This window comes from Trichoplusia ni, chromosome 6, assembly GCF_003590095.1.
Source record: "Trichoplusia ni isolate ovarian cell line Hi5 chromosome 6, tn1, whole genome shotgun sequence".
Taxonomy (NCBI): domain Eukaryota; kingdom Metazoa; phylum Arthropoda; class Insecta; order Lepidoptera; family Noctuidae; genus Trichoplusia; species Trichoplusia ni.
The window spans coordinates 7,624,130-7,644,973 of record NC_039483.1 but is presented as its reverse complement, the minus strand read 5'-3'; the positions used below and the strand labels follow the sequence as shown (position 1 = coordinate 7,644,973).

The following is a 20,844-nucleotide window of genomic DNA, read 5'->3' as shown; positions in this document are numbered from 1 at the left end:
ATGGATAATCCTGGCCACTTGGTTATGTCTGTGCAAGTATTCACCGTTAGCAAGACGAGAACATCCCGAGACTATATGTCTCAAGGATACACCGGGACAGCGACATGCGCGACAGATGTCAACTGTACCATCCTTAATTATATATTTTCGGTAATTATTGGTCATGATAACTGCATTTTATTATTATAGTTTATTTAATTTCTGTTGCTATAGAGGCAATACAAACAGGAGTTAAAGATAAATTTGTTTTTATTTAAATTCAACATACTTAATTAAATAAAAGTCACTAAGTCGCTTTCTCAAAATGTTTCCTCAACAACATTTATTTTAGGTTATTTTTGTTACGATTGGATGAATCCTTATGAAAATAAAGAGCATTGAAGATATTCTGTAGTTTATATTAGCATCGCACCCGTGCAAAGCCAATGCGGCTCGCTAGTATAAATATAAATCAATGCCCTAATTAATCATCAATACCCATTAAACAAATATTTAATATTGCTGCATTCTTAACAAAAGGTCATTGATACATTTGCAATAGAACTTGTAGTGATCTAGATTCGACAAACTGTGAAAGCGTTTTATATTGCATCTTGGGACGGATTTTTTAATGAATACACTTAATTGACCGAATAAAAAAAAATTGTAGCCCGTAAAGTCTGACACGTAGTATTATAGTTTTTAATAGCAATTCTCGTTTAGTTAGCGTTTTGGCTATAATGAGACCAACGAACAGGGCTTCGATTCTGCTATTTACAAGGCAATTGGATTAAATTGAAATTATTCCTTTTTGCCAATACAATAATTGGAAGTTAATTGTATTGACCTTGAGTGTACCGTCCCGTACTGAATTTCCAATTGTTGTGTAGAAAAATGCTTAAGAGAATACGAAAATTGTCATTTTAAGCCAAATTTCTATAATCAATTGTTATAGTCTGATTTAAATGAAAAAAATTGTCTCCAACTCTCCACTATATTGTTGAACAGCATCAGAAGCAACTCAATTAATTGAACTATCAAATAATAATACAATTATATGAACAAATAACTTCTTACTAAAAAAATATATTGACCGCTACTGTTTTCAATATAAAGCAATTATATAATGTAACAATAATATGTTAATAAGGCGTATAATCGTTAGCCTAATTAGGTAACATTACTGAATCTTGTAAGCACTGGAATAGTGCTAAAGTGAATTGTGATATTCCTCTTTTTAGTTATGTATTTTGTTACTATAGACATATTATAGAATTATTTCTAGCGGTACGTTTTACATCAGTATTTTATTTATATCTAAGGATTTATATGAGCATAGGTTTTGATTAAAGCAATTTATGTAGGGATTTTTGTTTTAGTATACTCATTAACCTGATCCTAGCTCACATGCATAGTATGTCATGTTTCGATCTTAAATATTTGGGCACTTTGACACTTTGTTCGCTGTCATAAAGTATCGAGAGAACGACGCGACTCTGCGGACTGTGCATACAAACATTACAAAGCTTTTTTTTTAAATAGATAGCAGTCTTATACACTTTTTTAGCTAAGCCCAGCGGCTTGCCCTGATAAAAAGATAAAAAAAAAACATATTTTGTCTCTTAGTTTGAACATTATGGCCTTGAGATAAGCGAATTTAACGGAACAATCAATGATGAGTCTACAAACTCATCATTTTTGTAATAGTTAATGTTGCAAAAATGATGAGTTTACAGACTCGACCGACAGTTGATTTGCAAGTTCTGACAATGACTTACAAATATGTAGGTAATCGCTCACTTTTATGTTGAATCACGTACCAAACATCAGCGCTAGTGATATCGGCCAAAGAATATATAACGCCAGGCTTGTAAATAAATTCAGTATCACTCACGGTACCTGTACTAGCGGTCACCATGGTTAAAGCGCGGAAATACGTTGTGAATAAACATTTTCAAGGAATACCGAAACGCGAGGACTTCGACATCGTGGAATATGACTTGCCGAATATCAAAAACGGAGAAATTCTAGTCAAAGTTGAGTGGGTGAGTGTAGACCCCTACATGCGAGCGTACAATGATGACTACACGCCACCGTACGACCAATTCGGCTTCAACGTGGCTGTTGTAGAAGAGTCGAAGAATCCTCGCTACCCCGTCGGTACCAAAGTAGTCTCCCACACAGGCTGGTGCGACTACTGCGTTATCGACCTTAATGGCGAAGATGCTGCTGCTGGCAAAGTTTACAAGTTGCCAGACTTGAAAGGTATATCAGAATCGAATGGACTTGGAAGCGTAGGTATGCCTGGAGTAACGGCATACATTGGATTTTTGGAAATATGCAAACCTAAAGCCGGCGAAACAGTGGTCGTGACCGGCGCGGCTGGAGCAGTCGGCTCGCTCGTCGGTCAGATCGCGAAGATCAAGGGCTGCAGAGTCGTCGGCTTCGCCGGCGATGACGCTAAAGTGGAGTGGCTCAAGGAGATCGGCTTCGACGCCGCCATTAACTACAAGACCGCAGACATCGCCGCCGCGCTCAAGGAAGCTGCCCCGAAGGGCGTGGACTGCTACTTCGACAACGTCGGGGGAGAGCTCAGCTCCACGATCATGTATCAGATGAACGATTTCGGAAGGGTCTCTGTTTGCGGCAGCATCAGTTCGTACAACGATGCCAGCTTGCCAAAGGCTACTATTTTACAGCGTGCTTTGGTGTTTAAGCAACTGAAGGTTGAGGGCTTCATGGTGTGGCGTTGGCTCAATCGATTTCCTGAAACGTTTGCAGAACTCATCAAATGGATCCACAGTGGACAGTTGAAGCCCAGAGAACATGTGACTGAGGGTTTTGAAAACATCTACGATGCCTTCATAGGAATGTTGAATGGTGAAAATTATGGCAAGGCTGTTGTTAAAATATAAGCCTTTATTAGGTACTCAAAGCATATTTACATAATACATGTATAAAATAAATACATAACATATAAATTGCTTTAATTTAAAATGCTGAAATAATTTTCCTTGTCTGCACCGCGTGCAGCCGTAACTCTATATCCTATTAACAGTTAACATACATTACAATTTAGATGCAAATGATGTAAAAAAAATGTGTCAAACAAAAAAAAAATTATGCTATTTAATCCTTGTGTCTCGAGCGATTTTCAGATGAGGCAATTTATGTCGCACACAACTTGTAAGTACTTAGTGTTCATTGTGCTGATCGGATGATATCTTTATAAATGAAACATTGAATTTGTATTTAGTGATTATAATTATCAGCACCACTTTAAAAAAATGAGAACTACCAAAAACATTCAAATCTGATTACATAGGATTAGAAGAAAACATCAATTAGGTAATTAAACCTGTGTTGGTTGCCTAATCAGTTTATGTAAATACCTTACTACCTGACTAAGACCAGCCCCTCCAGCCAGTGATATTTATACAATCGTTAACATCAAGATAAAGAGCACCCGATTGTATGGATATGACTTGAAGAAGCTTACGATTATTGAAATCAAGGTTTAGCGATTCATATTAAATGACATTGCTTTGTTTAATTTATTTCTCTTCACGGTCTAGCCTTTTAAGCAGTTAACGTGGCGTAGAGGGGTCCCAATTCCGCTATTTCCAATTGTCGATGAATTAATGGAAGTTGAATATAAATGACACTATTCGTATTCTCCTAAGAATTTGCCAATCAAAAATTGGAAATTCAGTACGAGGGGGAACACACACTGTCAATACAGCGAATTACCAATTATTGTGTTGGAGAATGCGAATAGTGTCAAATTTAATCCAATTTCCATTCATTCATCGGCCATTGTAAAGAGCGGAATTTAAGCCCAGGTATTTTACATTCAATAGACTGTTCCATTTTTCTTTTTATACTGTCTTGACACACGTAACACTGACACAGAGCCTACCAACACAACTTGTAATAAGACTGCCAGAGCTGAGGAAACGAAACACCCCGAAAATGGCGGTGACTTTCTCCCACGCTAGGGATACTTAATGTCATTTTTTTTTCAGCAACCGTCTGCTAGTTTATCGTATAATAATGGATACGTATTTTTAATTTGTCCCGCAAACATAAATGACCAAATTACAGTGAATGAAACCTACGCGTTCCGACTGAGTATAAATTTTACCATATTATTACGTCACAAGTCTCCTAAACTTTGAAGCAGTTAATCTATGACTATTTGGGTTTTACTGAAAAAGGAAAAAATACGTGTCTAATATTTTTCAATTATCTAACTGAGGGACTAAACAGTTTTTTTTTTTTATACCAATCATCTTCCCTATTACAACTGTCATACTTCAAGACTAACCAGCCGCCATGAATGTCGCCGTCACCTCTGATATAAAAAGCACCATAAAGATGAGAATATAGCTAAATTAAACATAAAAAATACATCAGGCAGGCTACCGGTGACTCTATAACAGAAAATCTCTTTAGTTATTTTGAAAATTGTAACATTTTTTTTTTTATATTGGTATTCACAAAGTCAAAAGCAAGAGAGGCAAGGTTCTGTAAAATGAGATAAATAATAACTTTTAAGAAAACGGGGAAAACAAAATGAGTAATTTTTATGAGTAAATTTACAACACTTAGTAGGCTCCAGATAATCGGGCCCGGGGTTCGTATTTATCCCATTTCCTATGTTATTACAATGCTTTAGTAAACGTAGTTGCGCACTTCGACGCTCTGTACGTCGTCATTGCTCCAGAGTGTTTCTACTTCGTACTCGGAGTCGCGGGAGGCGATGGCGTGCTCGCGCCGCTCCCACCGCGAGCGCACCAAGCGCCCGATCTCCAGCCACAGGCGCGCCTCTAACACTAAAATAAATAAATTAAATAAGTTTCTTAATCTAACAACTCTATGGAATAAGTGGCACCTGGTCTGTTTGCCCAACTTCGATAATGGCGTCCTCCATTTTATAAGCTTTTGATTTCCGTCTCTAACAATTCATTTTTTGTTGATTAAATATATTTTTTGGTATTACAGTCAGAATAGGCATAGTAGCGCAGCGGGTCGAATGCACGTTCTTTTTGTAATTTCTAAGGGCGACGACTAATGACGAGAGAAAAATATTTAATCGTTAGTACTTACTTCAAATTTTCTTTATCATTTTTCTACTAAGTAATAGTGGCCTTTACAGATACGAATAGTCCATCGGAGATTCGAACCAAAGACAACATCATTACCTAAGCCCCTCTAGCAGAATGACCTTCGCAAATTCAAGCGTTTATATGCTAATGACGTTTACGATTGTTACAAGAAGGAATCTTTATGAATTAGCCTATCAAGCCGGAGATAGAAGGATTCGCTACAGACTTCCTTTTAGCAATACCTAAGTACTGTGTTCGATTACAGCAGCGAAGTGTTTGTAATACTAACAGAACAGGAACGAGAAGGCAGTAAGGAAGAGTGGGTTGATGTTGCCATTGACGACCGCCATTGTGTAAAGCAGCGCGCCGGCGGTGGGCGCCTGTCGCAGGAACAAGCCACGCAGCGTCGCTCCCAGCCACGGCAGGAACAAGTACTCGCTCAGGGGAGACCGCTGTCATCACACAAGCAAATCAAACTTTATCAAAACCAATTCGCACTGCTTCGAGAAAGGCAAAAGCATTAATCGCCTGCAGTCGGTCTAAATAAGTGGTAACTAATGTTATATTACAAAACAAAAGATAATCAACCTTCACTAAACTACAACATTATCTATTTGTAAGCTTTCATTACTCTAATATTTAGGTATTTTCTGATATTCTTGAGAGACCGTTGTAATAACTTGGATTTTCATTTTTCTTATCAAGTTGTCGTTTTATCCAATGAAAGAAACGATTACAAATGCAATAATAACCAATTATATGCACATGTATAAATACATACCGATATGATAAACAAATAACAATATTTAATGAATTCGGTATATAAGTAATATAAAAATAATTATGAATTGATGTGAGTAGAATTTAACAAACAGGTTTTGATCACCCGGTGACAATTAGTAAGACGAGTCCATTTTTAGGGATCCGTTGTCCGTACCCAAGAGGTAAATACGAAAAAAACAATAAACTAGCCTTTAGCCACCACCATTTACCACCATTGAAAGTGCGGAGAAACAAAGAAATATTAACAAATAAGTATGTTTAAAATATTTTGCTTGATATTTCTTGCTGCGTTCCGAAAAGTTAGTCACCTTTAGCACCTTCAGGGCACTTAAATTTAAATGCAACGAACGAAGCAATTAAAAAAAACATGAAATATGTTAATTATTCATGCCTTATGTAACTGCACCTTACCTAATTAACAGAAATATGCTTTTCCAGTAAGTAATCAGAGACACTGTAAAAAGCTTTATCTACTAAAAAGTTTCGCAATTTCTTTTTAAAGAAAGCCATATTCAAATGCTTTAAAATCTTTGGTATTTTTTATATATTTCTGGTGCCATTCAACAGACGCTTTTGCGCATTAGTGTAGTATTGGCGCTGCGAAGATATAACCTTCTATTGTCACGTCTATTTCGTGGTACTACGTCACTTATTCGTGTGAACTTTTGGGTAGATAATGTTCATCGGCGGAACTTCGCCACTTACTAAATGGGTCCCTGTGATACCGTCACGGTAGGCATCTAGCATTGCTGCCAACATCAGTATTTTTCATTGATAGTTTATTTAGTTTCTGTTGCTATAGAGGCAATACAAACAGGAGTTAAAGATAAATTAAATATTCCTTTTCTCTTAAGCATTTTGCCAATACAATAATTGGAAGTTAATTGTATTGACCTTGAGTGTGCCGTCCCGTACTGAATTTCCAGTTTTTGTGTAGAAAAATGCTTAAGAGAATACGAAAATTGTCATTTTAAGCCAAATTTCATACATTCATCGGCCGTTGTAGATAGCAGAATTGGGGCCCTGTTTGGTATCATTACTTTTTATCGGTAATCTTTGCTTTGGGAAACTGTTGAATTAGGGTTTTTGCTTATTAATATTTCTTCGTATTTGTATCAATTCAACACGCGTTACTTTCTGCAGATATGCGAGTCAATTCATAAGGCACCCATTTTCTATATACATATCTTATCTTCAAATATACATATAGGTAGGTAAATAATTCTACTGTATGTAAGTACGTATGTATGTCACCGAACTCCTCCTACACGACTGGACCGTTTTGAATGATTTATGTTTTTGCCCGTGTACTGCTTTAGATTTACAAATCGGTTACATCGAAGTTTCCGGATCAGCTGGTTCTTTCAAAAAACAGCAAGTTTTGACGTTTTATGAAGCATAATAAACAAAATGCTAATACACTCTAATAGGTAAAACGTTTTAGCTTACACGTACATTTAACACTTATTTATTCTTCTAATAAAGTAACAAAGTCAAATTTATTTAGCGTCTACGTGTTTCAGTTATGTACAGCGCTTTAGACCTGAATAATTAAACATTTTCTAATAAATGAATAAAAAAGCCATTTGCGGCAAAAACAGTTATGTTATTAAAGTGTAATCTCTGATATAACATGTTAATCTATAAAATATCGTAACCCTATTATGTACGTACCTAAGTACGTTCGTGCGTTATACAAACCTGGTAACTAGTTTGATAATAATATGTAGCGTGAATGTTACGATAAAGTGCGCGTACCATGTGACCTGCGCCGGCGATATCATTCGACAAGTGAGTATAAACTATTGTGATACTTGTAAATTAATTCAGTCGCCACTCACGCTACCGGTACTAGCGGTCACCATGGTTAAAGCGCGGAAATACGTTGTGAATAAACATTTTCAAGGAATACCGAAACGCGAGGACTTCGACATCGTGGAATATGACTTGCCGAATATCAAAAACGGAGAAATTCTAGTCAAAGTTGAGTGGGTCAGTGTAGACCCCTACATGCGAGCGTACAATCCAAGACACAAACCACCGTACGACCAATTCGGCTATCAAGTGGCTGTTGTAGAAGATTCGAAGGATCCTCGCTACCCCGTCGGCACCAGAGTAGTCTCCCACACAGGTTGGTGCGACTACAGCATTATCGACACTAATGCCACAGGCGCTATGGGTCAAGTTTACAAGTTGCCAAACTTGAAGGGTTTATCAGCATCTTACGGAGTCGGTAGCGTAGGCATGCCAGGAGCCACGGCATACTTTGGATTTTTGGAAATATGCAAACCTAAAGCCGGCGAAACAGTGGTCGTGACCGGCGCGGCTGGAGCAGTCGGCTCCCTCGTCGGTCAGATCGCGAAGATCAAGGGCTGCAGAGTCGTCGGCTTCGCCGGCGATGACGCTAAAGTGGAGTGGCTCAAGGAGATCGGCTTCGACGCCGCCATTAACTATAAGACCGCAGACATCGCCGCCGCGCTCAAGGAAGCTGCCCCGAAGGGCGTGGACTGCTACTTCGACAACGTCGGGGGAGAGCTCAGCTCCACGATCTTGTATCAGATGAACGATTTCGGAAGGGTCTCTGTTTGCGGCAGCATCAGTTCGTACAACGATATCGGCCTGCCACAAGCTACTATTGTACAGCCTGCTTTGGTGTTCAAGCAACTGAAGATTGAGGGCTTCCTCGTAGTTCGTTGGGTCAACCGTTTCCCTGAAGCGTTTGCAGAACTCATCAAATGGATCCACAGTGGACAGTTGAAGCCCAGAGAACATGTGACTGAGGGTTTTGAAAACATCTACGATGCCTTCATAGGAATGTTGAATGGTGAAAATGTTGGCAAGGCTGTTGTTAAGTTATAATTTATGTTATATGAATTTATTCTTCTTACCTACTGAAAATATACAGTACGAAAAAAAGATAAATAGAATAATTCTAAATCAGTTGCAATTCATTTGCCTTTTCTCGTGTGAGTAATTACCATTACGCTTATGCAAATATAGTAAGTAAATTCTATAAGAAGTTACCACGTTTGATGAGTTCCATATTAGTAGACTGCTTATTAGTATGACGAGGCTGTCTGACGCCTCGACACACCACATAACTCCTGCAATAACAACATGAACATGAAAATAGTTTTAGTACACTGCCCGACAGGTTTGGAGTGAGATCATTTGTATTTCAAAGTTTGGGTTACCTTTGTTTACCGACACAAACGCATGACTTGACAACACTTAACTTACGCACGCTGCCTGTAGTAGGTAGGTATCTATGTATATTTAGACAGGTATTATTGCATAATAATTATGAGATACCTACACTTGACCGTTTATCAGTCGTGACGCAGCCTCAAGGTATATTGTACAGATAGATACGTAGCAGATATAGATACCTGTAGCTAAAATGAGCTATTAAGTAGGCTGATAATATGGGTAAATAGATACTATCTACCTAATCAACGAACACACAAAATGTGTTTTTTCTGGAACCAACAACCAAAAAATACGGTATTGTTAGATACTTAGTATGTTCCTTTTTTTTTTCGGTTGCATCGCTAATGACTTCAGGCCCCGCCTAGCCTAGGGCATGGTGGAGATATGCCAGAAATTTTTGTCCTGTTTGAATAACTTCTCGAAGGATAGATGCAAAGTGCCCCTAATTCTCCTGGGCCTGTTAGCTGACCGGGTGACAGGGTGCCCTCCTTGCCACCCGCAGGCTCGACCTTACGGTGGAAACAGGTCGCATTGTTATTCTGTCCCTACTTGCCTCGCTCCGTGTACCTACCCGCATTATTTGTTAACACTTCGTAGCAGTAACCTACAAAATTATGCCTCTTTTTTTACACGTGTTTTGCTCCAACAAAGCGTTACTTACTTGTTTAATCAGTTAGCTGATAAAATCAATCAAGGTATGAAGTAAATAGCTAAGTAGGTACCTATTATATCATTGATTACTCACTAGTAACATCGATATCGTCGATATAGAGCTTATCATCTTTACTCATGAGCATGAAATGTAAGTCATTCGGCAAAGGCTCATCATCCAGGGTCACCACTTCGAACTTGACGTTACAAGCAAACCCCAGCATGAGGCACACTGCAGCGAGGAATGACGCCGACAGAGTGGCCCTCGAAGCTTTGGCGTGGAGTTTCTCGGCCTGCGCGAATGTCTTCCTTCTCAAATATTGAGCACTGGTGTCCAAATAGTCGATAAGCGCGCCAAAGAACGGCACCTTCGACTGCGAATAGGTCATATGCTTCGGTAAAGTGTTCGGCACATCTCCGCCAGTAGCCATTCCTCACATTCAATTAAATTTGTGCGATTAAAAAATTTATAAAAACTTTGTATGATACTTCTTAATTTGACAAACGTCTTTTTCATTTTTGATATAAGGAACACGGTTTTTCTGGCAATGACAAAAAAGTTTACTTCCCTAATAGGTACGAGTAGGATAAAGTATGTAAATGAATTACAGAATATAATCAAGATTATTTATTTTATTATAAACCTCGTCGGAAAAGACGAACTTACGATGTACTAACAATAACGGAACAGCTTAATAATAGGATTTTTTTTCCAATTATTTATCAACTTACCTATCTAATCTTCGAAACCTATCTCGAAATTAGTTTTGATTTTTTACCTAATTATAAACGTTTATAATAGTACGAACAGTAGATAATTAAATGATTGTTATGGTATTAGCGGTGCTTCAAATCAACACCACTTACCTACACACAAAACAAACAGAAAATATTTAAACTATTTACTAAATACTTATATTATTTATTTAAGATTTAGGGCACGAATTGGTATAGGTTAAAGAAAACGAAAGATACACAGGTTTGAGTAAACCACATAACAGATTAAAGTCTGAATATGAGGTTTTAACATTCCTCAATTGTGAGATAGCTACCTTTGCAGACATTAATACTGGTCTCTGAAAAGCTGATCAAATTTATTTTTATACATTTAGTGTAAAAGAAATCGCTTTTACTGATCAAACCAATCTCAACTGCAACTGATTACGAAAGGCGGTTTGAATTTGGAGGTTTTATTTTGATCAACCTTACAAAAGACCACTACTAATCTTTACCAACAAGAATTATGTTTATACCTAGGCATACATAAGAGGTATATAAAACAAGAGTCGCATGAAGATAAGCTCGCACTACAAATAAGACCTAAAGAAAAAAGGTGATAAGAATTTTAAGTATTAGGTTCTATACCAAATTCCATTATTATTCAAAAAAGTCGTCGTAGATTGCTGGAGCAAATAGTAACATTACTGTATACTTCACGCAGTTTCCACTGTATCCACACTTTATGAACTCCTAAATTGTTCCGAAACAATAACATGAGCGGTAATTTAATTATTTTGAGTCCAACACAACCTCAAATAACCAAACGAGTACTTTTCTATTTACTTAAACTTTTGTTATTTGTAAACTTAAAAAAAAAATATGAAAAGTAAGACATTCCGCATTTATAGTTTGCTTGTAAACCTTTTTTTTCTATTATTTATTTATCCAATGAGACTCGTACAAATTTATGTATTTACCTTTTTTAAACATTTTTGCATTTAAACACTCAATAGCGGGCACAAAATATGTGATCAATACATTACATTTCGTTCATATCACATTAGATCTTAACGCGAAAAATACAACATATGATTTAAAATTAATTTTGTTAACGCTAATATACAAACTATACAAAAACATATCGTACTTGCCTCTGTACAATGATCTTTTCACACAGGCTTATTGCCATTCTAAGAGTAGAGTAGTGCTGTCTCGCTTCTAAGGCAGAATCAACCAGCTTTTAAAGTGCTCAATACTGGCAATAATATGTAACAATTTGGAATATCAAGCCAAAGGCTCAAAGAGTTCAACAGTATTTTATGTATAACTATAATTTGTTGTATTTTAGCTTCTGTTCGCGTTAAGATCCTTACAGGTTCATAATAGTGTGTTGCCACATCAGATTCACGTGTTCACTCTTTTAGCCGCGGACGAGTCTGCCTCACCGTCGCTCGCCTTTCTCTTCCTCTTGATCAGATGGGAGATATCTGACGCAGCTGGTCTAGGAGCTGTGGAACTGGAACTGGCACTAGAGCTTGAACCTGCGCCATTCGGTTGAGAGCTACCTTCACCGTTTGTGCCACACAGAGTTTCCCGTACTCGTTTGATTGTCTGGAAAAAACGAAATAAATGTGTGAATATTATCACCACACTTGTGCAAACCATGAGGACATAACGTAACGTATTATACAATTACTGCTGTATGTACGTAGGAAAAGAGCTTTAAAGAGAAAAAAGAAACAGTGGTAGGTTCATCCTTATTTAGCCGATCGCTGTACGATTACAAGGACAATTCGTTAACATATACGACGATCTAAGAAGATATCCGGATAAGTTTTTTGGCTATGTGAGGATGTCCTTGAGGTCCTTTTGCTCACCATGTATGGAGCGTATCTCTGTAGTTGAAAGAGGAAGTTTTGGACCAAATTGATGTCTTCATTCAAATTTGTATCATATGAGTAATCTTTTGGCATAATTTCATCAGGATTTTGTAAAATGTGGTTATGCCATATGGCCCCAGGGATTGGACAATTCTCTTCAAAACCTACTCTGATGGTTAGAGGTGTCTGTTCATTAGCTAGCTCTTCTACTGTGTTCCTGAGATTAGATATGAGTACCGTTTCTGGCCTGGGTTGTAGTTTCCCATGCGCGTCTCTTTGAACATCTGCTACAACAGGGATATAAATTTCTTCACCATGTTTGATGATGTCAATGCTGGACAAAATAGCACTCATATGCTTTGATGTATTATAATTTATATGTTGGCTTACAAAACGTAGAAAAGCCGATCGTATAAAGGGATGTTTGTAGGTAGATTCGATGAATCTTGGAATTATAGGGAATTTTGTTTTCAAGTTAACGACTCTAGCCTCAAATAGGGCCAGGTTAACTCGGTATTGGGCGTATATACTTGGTATTTCTATTCTTGAAGGAAATAGTCCACAAACGAACTGGTTCAAAGCAGCAGTGCTGAAGCCGACTCCCCTCGAAGTAACTGACAGCATACATGCTTGCAACCTCGGTTGTGTAACGAGATAACCGAACATCGGATCTCTGTCCTCTCGTAAATTAAGAATTTTATTTATCCGCTTATCAGACATCGCCTTGTATTATATATTTAAACGATAGGAGTCACTCACACAAATTCACGGTCGGAACTTTTCGAATTATAGTTACTACCGAATGATCAATGAAGGATGAATAAATGAATGAAAGTGAAGGACTGTTGGCTTCGACCCCTCTACCAACACAACCGACGTATAGTTTATTTCTATCTGTTCAAGGACGACTACCTTGAGTCAAGATATATTGATCAATTCATACTTGTCTTCAATAGCGGTTAACCCTTTGTTTCGTTTTTAGTTTATTTGAATGATAAATTAAAGTAATGCCCAAACGCTTACATGTTTGTGTATAACGAATAGAATGAAAGACAAAGTATTTACTCAATGAACCGTATGATATTATTACCTTTTCACTTATAATTATTTCTTTAAAATGAAATCAAATCGAAATAAAGGCTAAATTATCAATAACAAAAATTAATTAATGAAATACTTATAATAATTTTCGTGCGTCGAATTCATAATTATTTATGGATATAAATACGAGTGAGAAAACCGTTATAAATACTGAAGGATGCCAAAAAATATATGTATATAGAGTGCAATGAGGGCATTTAATTTTGTATGACCAAATGTAACAATGGTAAGATGGACCGACGTGAAAAAAACAAAGTACTTTTAAACAATTTTGTTAGTTAATCATGATTTAAAATACCGAACGCAGGCATAGCTAGCAAATAAATTTATGATTCTGATACAAGGAACCGAAAATATAAATCCCTACTAATATTATAAATGCGTAAGTAACTCTGTCTGCCTGTTACGCTTTCACGTCTCAACCACTGAACTGATTTTAATGAAATTTGGTGCAGAGGTAGAGTTGACCTTGAGAAAGCACATAGGTTAGTTTTTATCCTGGACTTTTGACTCTTCGAAACGCGATATAACCGACCTCGACGCGGGCGAAAAGCTAGTATTTAATATAAACGCAAAGAAGAATAACTACCTTACATACAAAATGGTCCTATAACGCCCTACCAACTGATCTAGCTCCATTTATGATGAATTTAGAATACGACTGGGATCTGTTAACGTTTATATATTAGAAGAATTTTGATAGCTACGCTGCGGCTGCTGGGCCGCACGGGGGTGTGCCAGTGTAGCATGCGATAATGCACATAGACGGGTTCAATCACTAAAATTCTGACTCCCTTCCACTCAACCCAAAGCGAGTAATTTGTTTATCGAGACAAAGCCTCTTATTTATCACGGAGCAAGTTTGGATCGTCAAGCCAGCATCGCGAGATTCTTAAGTAAAGTCTTGATTCTTACCAAGCAATGTGAATAATAAAGTCCCAATGAAATCAGCTACATGGGTATTAATAAGCTCCATAGTACCTATAATTTTCTTAATCGGCCAATTTTTTTTTTCAAAAGAACGAAAGTAATAGTTTTGTACTCTTCCTGCCTTTCGCCACGCTAAGCTTGACTGTACCATGCACTCAAACCATGAATATAACATCAATGGCCATGATTATCAAAATAATTAAGCAACATTTAACCACATGGCCATTCATGTATCGGGTTAGATCTGGAAATAACACACAGTACAATTTTGCACAATTTTATTTCAAAATGTTGCAATACACATAAATTGGCCTTGTGGTAAAATGTTCGCTTATAACTAACATGATTCAGATCTTTTAACTCAGTACATTGCGATTATAAATAGTTGTACATAAATGCTGCCGACAATACCTACCGTCAAACAAAATGACTGTTTCTATCACTTAACATTATTTCAGTCTACTTGAATGATTTATGGAAAAACGTATTTCACCTACACATACATAATATACAAACATTATAACACATTTAATCACAGTTTAAATGTAAATTGTAGATCATAATATCACAAATCAACTTAATAAAAGGTCAGTATCAAGTTTAAGTAGGCACCTAACTTTTTAAATTAAAAATGAATTCTAAATTTCACATGAAACAACATATCCAAACATACTTACAAGAGTATAAGGCACACATTCACAGTCAAAATGTACTAGCTAGTATATCAGTCGAATATTAAATTGTAACAATAGAAAGTACCACAAATGTTGGCAGAAATTATCAATTTGGCACACAACAACTAAAAACTAAACACATATTATCACAACATACTTATAAAATGATTACTTTTAATTTTACCTGAAGAAAACCTTTTTTTAGTTAAGAAAATATTGTTATCACTGGACTCTTATCCTGCTATTAGAATATTACAACATTTGTGGAATGCTTAAACAACCACTACACGGTTAAGAGTTACACTCTAATTGACAACGTGTCTGTTCCTTAATAATCATGTTAAGTAACATTTTCCGCGTGTCTTCAATGCAATCGCAAGGTCTTACCTCAGCCTTATAATCCATCATATCTTGAATCTTCTCCTGTATTTCAGGAAGGAGCTCTTTCAATTCCTTTATTTCGCTTTCAATGGAGTTGGGTTCAGAACCTAATTTCTTGAGAGAAGCATCAGTCTCCAAAGTCTTGATTTTAGTCTCCAGAATATTTGCTGCATTCTTGAAATGAGTTATGGCGTCTTCAAAATTGGATGCCAAGGAATTCGCCAAGCCTGAGACAATATTCAAATAGAAGGTTTTTTACTATGGTTAAGGTGGGGAATGTGTATATTTAAATTCACTTTGTAGGGCTTCTTAATGTATGGCATGTAATTTTAAATTTATTAGCAATAGGCTCATTATAAAAGTATAACCAAAATAAATGTTTCACGAAAAGACAGAATTTTATCTTACCCATTTGATAATGCGTCTCTGCAATACGCCTGTCGTCGCTTCGGTATAATTCTTTTTGGAGATCCAGGCAACTTTCTGTAAATGAAACATTTTTTTAAATCTATACCTTTTGGATCTGTGATTCACCAAATATTATTTGGCATATGTATGACAATGATAAATTATTATTTGTATCTCATTTCATTCACAGGATAACTTCGTAGAAAAGACCCACTTCATATTTTTAAAGGTATTCATAGGGATGGTCCAAAATGTTTAGAACTCTAACCTTAGATGTGCCAGGGACTATTCACCCATGAAATAACATACATGAAGAATACAAAGTAAATGCAGAATTATTTCATATGTTCATGTAAAAATAATAGGGCTAATTTATTTAGGATCCTATGTGTACCAGTTCCTAAGATTTTCCGGAAAACTACAGCATCTGCCTTTCTATGCATAGTAATGATTGAATGAATTAATGATTTAGCAGGTGGTGACTCGCCACTCACTAGATGGGCGCCATATTATACCGAAACGATTGGCAGCAGGTGGGCTTCAGTGAGAGCGGTTAAGGGGGTAAAGAGGAGCGAAACCGATGGCATGTTGCTGGCCCGGAGCGGATTTCCTTGCTAGAGGACATGGCCAATTTATACAAGGCCCTCTGCCTAGCTTGTAAGAGTTCATGTACATTAAAGAAATTTTGCTTTTTGGAATTAAGTTTGTCCTAAAAAATATAATATATAATATGTTACATATTCCATATACTTCAGATTTTTTAGATATTTACATAAAAGGATGTTATGTTTTAATCCTTCTTATTCAATGAGTTGCAAACTGATTGGCTTTCATAAAAACTATAGGCGTTCGGAGCACTGAAAAGGTATTAAATTGATACATAATAATAAATATTCACACAAAAACGCAAGCGAAAATAATACACAGAGTAGGTACTTTTGTATAAATAATACAACATGCGCAAAATGCCAACTATAAGTAGTGACAGATCCGCTGTCATGATCACATAGCATTACGTTTTGTTTAGCAATCACAAAGAAATTATAATAATAATAATCATTTTTAATATTTTTATATATGTACATATGTATCATTACCATGTTGATTTTTAATCTTTAGTACTATTTTGAACCAACGTAATTATTTTTACATATTTAAGCTGTTTTTATTAGTAAACATTATAACTTTTACTGGAAACACGTTTTCTCAAAATGGCGCAGAGCCTGAAAGTATAGGAAATAAAAGACAAAACTCTTTAATCTTGTGTTAACACTCAGAAATTAGACAGAAATATGAAGGATGCCATAATTTATTTTTTATTTTTTATCAGTAGGCTGTTATTAATGTACATGCTACCAAAAAAGTAGGCAGAAACTGGCCATGTCCTTTATATTTATAAATAATGAATACGAGGTAGGGTGCTCACGCATGTCAATAACAGCTTTGTCATAGGTCTCGCTCTCGAGCGCGACCTCGCCGAGCGCCAGATGCACGTCGGCCAGCAGCGCGCGCGCGGCCGCGCCGCCCGCCGCGCCGCCCGCCGCGCGCCGCGACAGGATACTGCGCGCCAAGTCTGCAATCATAACAATTATTAATCCCCCTTCAATTTCCCACATGTTTTAGAAAGTTTTAAAGTCTTGACATGATGCTAGCGCTGCCCTTCGGCAATTGCAGGATCCGATATTAGAATACTTTTTCTTTTTATTATAACCATTCTTTAGTGTAGTGTATATTCTTAATCTTAATTGTTTTCTATTATTCCAAATAATACAATACATTGTAAAGTATAACTCTGAAGTCATGTTGTAACCACGTAGCGTGATTGCGATCGAACCCGCAAATTTGAGTAAATAAATCCATGTGTATGCATCCTATGGTTGGCATTACCCAATTCCAGCAACAAGCTTAGCAAATTAAATATTAATCATATTATTATACTGTTTTTTCAAGTTTTACAGAGCATTTGTTGTGAAAAGGTGGATATAAATATATAGAAATTACCAAGCATTTCCCAAGCCAGCTGCAAGTTGTCAACGTCATCCTCAGCATCCACATTCATGACAGACTCGTCATTAGCATCACCATTTGTTGTTCCCTGTTGACATTCGAGATGATTAAAATTACCACATTGTACAGAAATAACAATCCTAACAATCCTAAAACCCTTTATATGATCACAAGACTTATCTGCTTACCACACATGCAAGTCTGACCACATTTCTATTTACATATTGACACAAGCATACTATATGAAAATTGGTATTTTTTTTTTCTTTAAAAATACCGTGGGTATTGATCCCGCAACACGACGCGTGCTCTGGGTTTGGCGTGGTGACCTCGACCAATCGACTCAGTGTATGGATGTTTTTTTTACTGTTTACGCAAAAACCACTGAACTGATTTAGACGAAACTAGGCACAAAGATGGTTCATATCCTGGATTGACACATAGGATCGCTTTGTTCCTGTGGGGTCTTTTAGCTTTTTAGCAGGCGGGCCCATGGGCAACAGCAATGAACTTGTCACTATACATGCCAGTTTTAAATTGTGATTATTTCACTAAATAATTTGCACTAAGCGCCGCCATACACGGGCCGCTCGAGCTGTAGCGCAGTGATCAACATACACGGACCGCTGTTGCAGTCAGAGTCAACAGCTTGTAGTTTCAACTGCTTGAGCGGTTTGTGTATTGCGAATGTCTATTTTGTATTGAAACTGCAGATAATGCAACAGCAACCGCTTAAAGATGCTGGCACTGTCTGGTTGAAGCAGTCCATGTATGGCGGCTCTAATTGATGTGGCATGTGTAACACTCTCCAGTATACTTACAGGCTCCTCATTATCCTCTGCATTGCTGCTGGATGGTTCAACCTCCTTTGTGGTTGATTCAGCTTCACTTGTCTCTACTTCGCCGTTTTCCTTCTTTGTTTCAGCTTTGGACTCCTCCCCACCATTTTGTGGTTCATCACCATTCTCAACAGTTTCTTCAATCTCATCACCTAAAACTCAGCCAATTATATGTTATACTTTTGAATGTGTTACATTTTCAGTCATAGCTGTTATTTATAAATCTGGTTAAATTGTCAGTAGGTAGTAAGAATCTAGAAAGGTTTATTTACAACAGATTTTGTAGATAGCCTGTGCTTTATTCTAACTATACAATCAGACATGTACTTCCCTAGGATGTTTATTATAATGGGATATTGTAAATGATTTAATAACTTTAGTAGGTAATTAAATAGAAAATGTGCACAAATATAGGAGCAATAAACAAAAAACCATAAAGACCTTCTTTCTGAGGATAATCAACTGCGATTTGAAATAATATTGTTTGAATGGTATTGTGTCATTTAAATATAGAACTACAATTAATTTCAATCACTTTTTTGCAATACCTTCATTATCATCTTCTTCATCATCGGCATTGCCAGTGCCTGGCACCCCATCGCCAAGTACTCCGCTTTCCTCTCTTGATAAGCCTAGCAATGACTTTCCATACCTAATCATTTTTAAAGAAATTTATAAGTATTGTTTGTATTGTAAAGCACTTGAAAGTTTGAAGATTTATGAAGTTAGAATACATGTAAGGTAATTTCTTGCACTTTTGAAGTCTGCTAAATATGTTTGTGCTGTGATTAAAATAGTAAACTTTTTTAACCATTCTGTGTTATGATTGAATAATGAAATGAGTTTAAGGCAAATATAGAAATATAGTTCTGAATAGCTGTTTTAAACATACCATAAGTATGCCTCAGCACACTGGTCAGCAGTGTCTCCATGTTCTTTTGCCAGAGCCTCACAGGCCTTAGCAAGGGTGCTGGCAGCCACACTGAAGTCTCCAACAGCGAGATGTCTACGTCCTGCAGCCAGCAGTTCAGAAGCTGAAGATGTCGATACTTCTGCTACTTCAGCCATCTAAAAATGAAAAACATATCAGACATTATTTTATGAAAACAGTTTAAATTACTAGACAGAAGATATAGGTAACAAGTTTATTGTGATTTATGGCTGTCAGTATTAAAATTAAATCTTTATTGTACGGCGCTCCCACAAAGCCGGCTAATAAACGTGTTAGTAAAATATAAAGCGAAGGGACTGCGAGGAGAACTGGTAAACATTAATTGTAGAATACTTTCACGTATCTAAAGTCGGTCCTATGGTTCTAACAAGATATAACTAGGTACTTGCAATTCATTAGGTATTCAAACGAACGGTATCTTCAACAATAGCTACACTATATAATACAATAGATTATTGCCTTTGATATAATTGATCCACGTGGTACATTTAAAAATAAAGATATGCTAATATTGATCTTAAATGAATATTGTTAAAAGTTTGTTCAATCTAATCACTATTAAAATGAGAGCATACATTCTTAACCGTCGGTAATCCGCGCCAAAATGTTGAATTCACTAAGTATGGGAGCACAGTAGTAACTTGACATTAAATCACGAAATACTTACTTGTAATCAATTCCGTTAAGCGATGTCACAAATGTCAGTTACTGATTTAACAGTATAATAAATTAATTCTTTAAATTGTGTACGCGTGTCCACTGATTTCAGTCGTTATTCGTAAGTTCAATTTTGATTTTTGCTTTCTTCTGCTGATTCTTTTCATACAGTTCTGTAACTTCGGTGCCACAGATTATGCTACAAAATCACAGAATATATATACCCAAGAGGAACATAGTGCAGTAACACCACAGATTATAAACGATCGGAGGAGACTGCATATTTCACCCGGACTGGACTTCTGTGGGTGCAATGATTGCAATGACTTCAAAGTAAAAGGAAATTCTGGTTATATCAAATAACTTTAAACCGGCTAATTCTGAGAAGAATCCGACTCTTTCTATAAAGAAGGATCTTTTGAGAACTGTTGCAAAATTAAAGTACGATTTTCGTAAATATTTTCTCATTATCTCTTAATCTCGTTAATATATTTAAATATTCACATTTACGTTTATACTTATGTAAAAGCTATAAGAGAACACTCAGAAAACGAAACCTCAAGG

At 36.6% G+C, this 20,844-nt stretch overlaps 3 protein-coding genes across 4 annotated transcripts; 1 reads left to right on the top strand and 2 right to left on the bottom strand.

Annotated features, from left to right (window-relative positions):
- Positions 1-1,860: 1,860 nt before the first annotated feature.
- Positions 1,861-8,817, top strand: LOC113494712 (prostaglandin reductase 1-like). Its single transcript, XM_026873142.1, has 2 exons — positions 1,861-2,024; positions 7,863-8,817. Exons 1-2 carry the CDS (start codon positions 1,896-1,898, stop codon positions 8,727-8,729), a joined length of 996 nt encoding a protein of 331 aa, XP_026728943.1. The 5' UTR covers positions 1,861-1,895; the 3' UTR covers positions 8,730-8,817.
- Positions 4,077-10,265, bottom strand: LOC113494713. The gene is made up of 4 exons (XM_026873144.1): positions 9,826-10,265; positions 8,895-8,974; positions 5,377-5,539; positions 4,077-4,814 (listed from the first exon to the last, which is right to left on the bottom strand). Exons 1-4 carry the CDS (start codon positions 10,160-10,162, stop codon positions 4,654-4,656), a joined length of 741 nt encoding a protein of 246 aa, XP_026728945.1. The 5' UTR covers positions 10,163-10,265; the 3' UTR covers positions 4,077-4,653.
- Positions 10,266-10,344: 79 nt separating this feature from the next.
- On the bottom strand, positions 10,345-20,485 carry LOC113494711 (nuclear autoantigenic sperm protein). Of its 2 annotated transcripts, none has more exons than XM_026873140.1 (9): positions 20,291-20,485; positions 19,564-19,739; positions 19,220-19,323; positions 18,654-18,823; positions 17,827-17,920; positions 17,252-17,398; positions 15,826-15,900; positions 15,424-15,644; positions 10,345-12,062 (listed from the first exon to the last, which is right to left on the bottom strand). In XM_026873140.1, the coding sequence occupies exons 2-9, from the start codon at positions 19,737-19,739 to the stop codon at positions 11,856-11,858; spliced, it is 1,194 nt and encodes a 397-aa protein (XP_026728941.1). In that variant the 5' UTR covers positions 20,291-20,485; the 3' UTR covers positions 10,345-11,855. The 2 variants fall into 2 exon arrangements, with proteins under 2 accessions (XP_026728941.1, XP_026728942.1); XM_026873141.1 differs by lacking the exon at positions 20,291-20,485 and adding an exon at positions 20,199-20,273.
- Between the last annotated feature and the right edge of the window lie 359 nt (positions 20,486-20,844).